Source organism: Macrobrachium rosenbergii, chromosome 38 (assembly GCF_040412425.1).
Source record: "Macrobrachium rosenbergii isolate ZJJX-2024 chromosome 38, ASM4041242v1, whole genome shotgun sequence".
Lineage (NCBI taxonomy): Eukaryota > Metazoa > Arthropoda > Malacostraca > Decapoda > Palaemonidae > Macrobrachium > Macrobrachium rosenbergii.
In genome coordinates this window covers 1,037,539-1,041,678 of record NC_089778.1, presented here as the reverse complement: position 1 = coordinate 1,041,678, position 4,140 = coordinate 1,037,539, and the positions used below count along the sequence as shown (strand labels likewise).

The window sequence follows — 4,140 nt, the reverse complement described above, 5'->3', positions numbered from 1 at the left end:
CACTGAATGTCAGTTTAATAGGTAGTTTCTAACTTTAGGGCTGAAATTTTCCATTCTGTTTCCAAGGTTAGAAACCTTGACCAACTGCCACTCCCATTATTATTATTAAAATAATTTAACCAAACCACTGCACTCATAGGGCTGGCCCGAAGGATTAGGATGAAATACCAGGCCTAGGCCATAGGCCTAGAACTGGGACCAAATAGGTCATACGCATGATGGTAATAAATGAAAATGAAGTTTGAAAGAAAAAACTGTATAATAAACATGCTTTTACTCTGAAACTCCCAAAGAGGGAGTCGAAGTGAGTCAAGGTTAGGTCAAAATGATATTTAATTTTCCTTGGCTTGCTCTGTACTGGAGCATAGGGTTAGATTTTTCTAGACAAAGGATGTCAGAGGAGGTTTCAGCGGTCGTCAGCTGTGCTGAGTCAGTACCATCAAAGGGCCCAGGGGTACTTGAATCTTTATTTTTACTTATCATAAAGATTAAAAGTATACTGTATATACAAAAAAAAAAAATAAGCCCGAAAGCCTTAAAAAGACGTCATCGGCCTTTCATGGAGTTTATTCGTCCACCAATGGCACAAGTGAGAACTCACTCGCAAATGTCTGCTCCCTACCCTACCCCACAGGGGATGACACGACATGACTACAGTGGCCCAAGTGTAAGCCAAACCTGCTTACTAGGACTGAGAGTATTACAAGAATATAATCATCCCCACCCTAATCATATTATGGGCAAACCGGATAGAATGCCGAGAGTCCTATCCCCAGAACCAGAACCCCCTGGAATCCGTGGCCCAGCCCTAAAGAATAGTTCCACCCTTGAAATATCAATCTGATATCTCTCAGGTCTAAACATTATCAGGTATATAGTTGATGATCCTACCACAGTTCTCACTATTTAGCTTCGGATGTAAACCCATTTCCAGCTATGATATCTTTTCCTATTTATTAGGTCCAATAAATTTTACAAACAGTGGAAAATTCCACAAAATTAGTCCGAAGAAGTATATAAAACATATGAGACCCTTGGACTCAAACCAGAACTCTGCCACGGGAGTATTACCTAACATGCCAGTCCCAAGCCCGGGTAAACGAGGAGGGTTGAGCGTAAGGTTAACGCCCCTGCCTTGTAAAAAGCATATTATTACAGAAACTTACAGCAGACCTAATACGGACGGATCCTGTGTTGACGACAATGTGAGAAATGGACTAAGAAAATGGAAACACCACTGAAAGTAGGCACTTAGCATGTGCTTAGTCTATATATACAGAGCAGGATGTGCTCAAACACTCATCAGTGAAGTCAAGAAGCATCAGTTAGATATAACTGCTCTGCAGGAGACAAGATGGACTGGAAATGGTGAGTGTAAGATAGATGTTTATACAGCCTTATATAGTGCCAGAGATGACGTTATCCACAGGGGTGGCGTGACTGGGCTTTTGTCTGACAGATAAAGTGTATAGAGTGGTTGAAAGCTTTACGCCAGTAAGTGAAAGATTAGCAAAAATCAGAGTACAGAGTAAATGGTTTAAACTATCAGTAATACCAGCACATTCCCCCACAGAAGAGAGTGATGATGACGAGAAAGGTGATTTTTACGAAAAACTCCAGGAGGCTGCAGTACAAACACCAAAGCATGATGTAACAGTAGTATTGGATGACTTTAATGCTAAGACTGGACATGAAGTAGATGCACTGGGCCCAGCAACTGGAAGACATGGTGCCCATGAAGTTAGTAGTGAGAATGGAATAAGGCTTACTTCATTTGCCAACTCCAATGGGATGGTTGTAGGTGGCACAATATTTCCCCATCAAGAAATTCACAAGCACATGTGGAATTCACCTGAAGGAATTACAAGAAATCAAATGGATCACAAATTCAGAGGTTCATTGATGGATGTACATAATTTCAGAGGAGCTGAATGTGATTCAGACCATAACTTAGTGATTGCCAGAGTCAAGATCAAGTTGAATATGAAAAGGAACAGTAGGAATGAAAGGAAAGAAAAATTTGACACTGATGAGCTCAAAAGATGACACATGTAGGATGGAATACCAAATAGAAATTAGAAACAGATTTGATGCTTTACAACTGCTAAATGAAGATGGAGAAATAGGACTCCAGGGAAAATGTGGAGACAGAACAACTTGTTAAAAAAACAGCTGAGGAAATCGTCAGGTACATGGAGAGCACACGTAACGAACATTGGTTTGATGATGACTACAGAAGAATGGCGGATGAAAGGAAACAAACAAGAATAGAATTCTTGCAGAACAGGAATAGTCAGGCACTAGGAGAGAATTTCAGGGAGAAAAGAAGGGCAGTGACGACAATAAACAGAAGAAAGAAGAGAGGTGCATTAAATAAGGAACTGGAGGACATGGACAGAAACATGAGAAATGGTAGGATAAGGGAAGGCTATACAGTAGGTGTATCAGGAAAATAAAGAATGGATACCAAGCAAGAAGCAAAATAGTGAAAGATGCCAATGAACAAAGTACTGGAGATGTGGAAGAACTATTTCTTTGAGCTGTTAAATAGAGATGACCCAGTAAATCCTACTGAAGGGAGACATATGCAGGCACCAGACTTGAGAGTGGAGGAACCAACGCTGATAGATGTGAAGAAAGCAATCAATAGCCTGAAGAATAATAAGGCACCTGGTTTAGATAACATACCAGCAGAGCTCCTTAAGAATGGCGGCGAGATGTTACACTCAAAGATCTTTGAGCTTCCAATAAAATAATGATCTGGAGAACAGAAGAGAAGCCAGCAATATGGGAAACAGGCAACATTATCCTGGTACATATAAAGGGAGATAAGTTAGACTGTGCCAATTATAGAGGGATTACACTTCTGCCAACCTGCTATAAGGTACTAGCCAAAATTATAAAAGATACATTAGAACCCTACATAGAGAGAGTATTGGGCGAATATCAGTGTGGATTCAGGAAAGGAAGATCAACAATTGACCAGATTTTTACTATTAGACAGCTAATGGAAAAACACTGGGAGTATAATAGAGATGTGTGGCAGGTTTTTGTAGACTTTAAACAAACGTATGATAGCACCCATAGACCATCAATGGGGAATGTTATGAAGGAATTCGGTATACCAGAAAAGCTTATAAATGTGGTAAAAGTATGCTACAGGAATAGTAAGAGTTGTGTCCAGGTGGGAAGGAAAAAGACAGAATGTTTTGAAGTTAAAACAGGTTGTGAGACCTGGACACTGACTAAACGTCAAGGTGGTCCCACATAGAGGGGAGGGGATATGTTTTCGCAAAAGAACATTCAAGACACCCAAAACGAGAGAGGAAAGACTTGAAAGAAAGGTGCAACCAGAGGCTGAGAGAGTGCGAGGGTCGTCTGTCCTTGTTGCCAGGTAATATACTAAATTTATTACTAAATAGTGAAAAAAACAAGTAAAAAATGCGCTGAAGTTTCTTCGGCGCAGACGAGTTTTCTGTACAGCGTATAATGCTGTATGAAACTCTTAGCCACAGCCGACGAAACTCAGCCGCGGCCCATGAAACTTTCACCCACGGCCTGGTGGTGGCCTGTGTTGTTGGCACCTATAGTGTTGCCAGATGCACGATCAAGGCTAACCTTAATCTTAAATAAAATAAAAACTACTGAGGAGACCAGAGGGCTGGAATTTGGTATGTTTGATGATTGGAGGGTGGATGATCAACATACCCATTTGCAGCCCTCTAGCCTCCTCAGTAGTTGTTAAGATCTGAGGGCGGACCGAAAAAGACCGGACGGACAGACAAATAGCCATCTCCACAATAGTTGTTTTCTTTTACAGAAAACTCAAAACGAAAACAAATCGAGAAAAATCGTTATAAAATGGATGACTGTCATGAAGATCATTTCCTACAACGTTTGTGGGTTTTTCTTTGATGTTATGCCAGATGCTTTCGTTCGTTCACTCCAGTTCCTTCACTCGAGGCGTCAGTGTGCTTCTCTCTCTCTCTCTCTCTCTCTCTCTCTCTCTCTCTCTCTCTCTCTCTCTCTCTCCTTTGATAAATTTGGCCAAAAGCTCATTCGGGAAGGCCAAAGTGGTATATTTGGGGCATTGTGTGGGAAGTGGTCAGGTCTCTCCCAAGGAGGCTAACATTGAAAGTG

General features: G+C 41.1%; 1 protein-coding gene across 1 annotated transcript; it reads left to right on the top strand.

Moving 5' to 3' along the window:
- The first annotated feature begins 1,256 nt into the window (after nucleotides 1-1,256).
- On the top strand, nucleotides 1,257-2,046 carry LOC136825563 (craniofacial development protein 2-like). Its single transcript, XM_067082148.1, has 2 exons — nucleotides 1,257-1,368; nucleotides 1,574-2,046. Exons 1-2 carry the CDS (start codon nucleotides 1,257-1,259, stop codon nucleotides 2,044-2,046), a joined length of 585 nt encoding a protein of 194 aa, XP_066938249.1.
- Nucleotides 2,047-4,140: the final 2,094 nt, after the last annotated feature.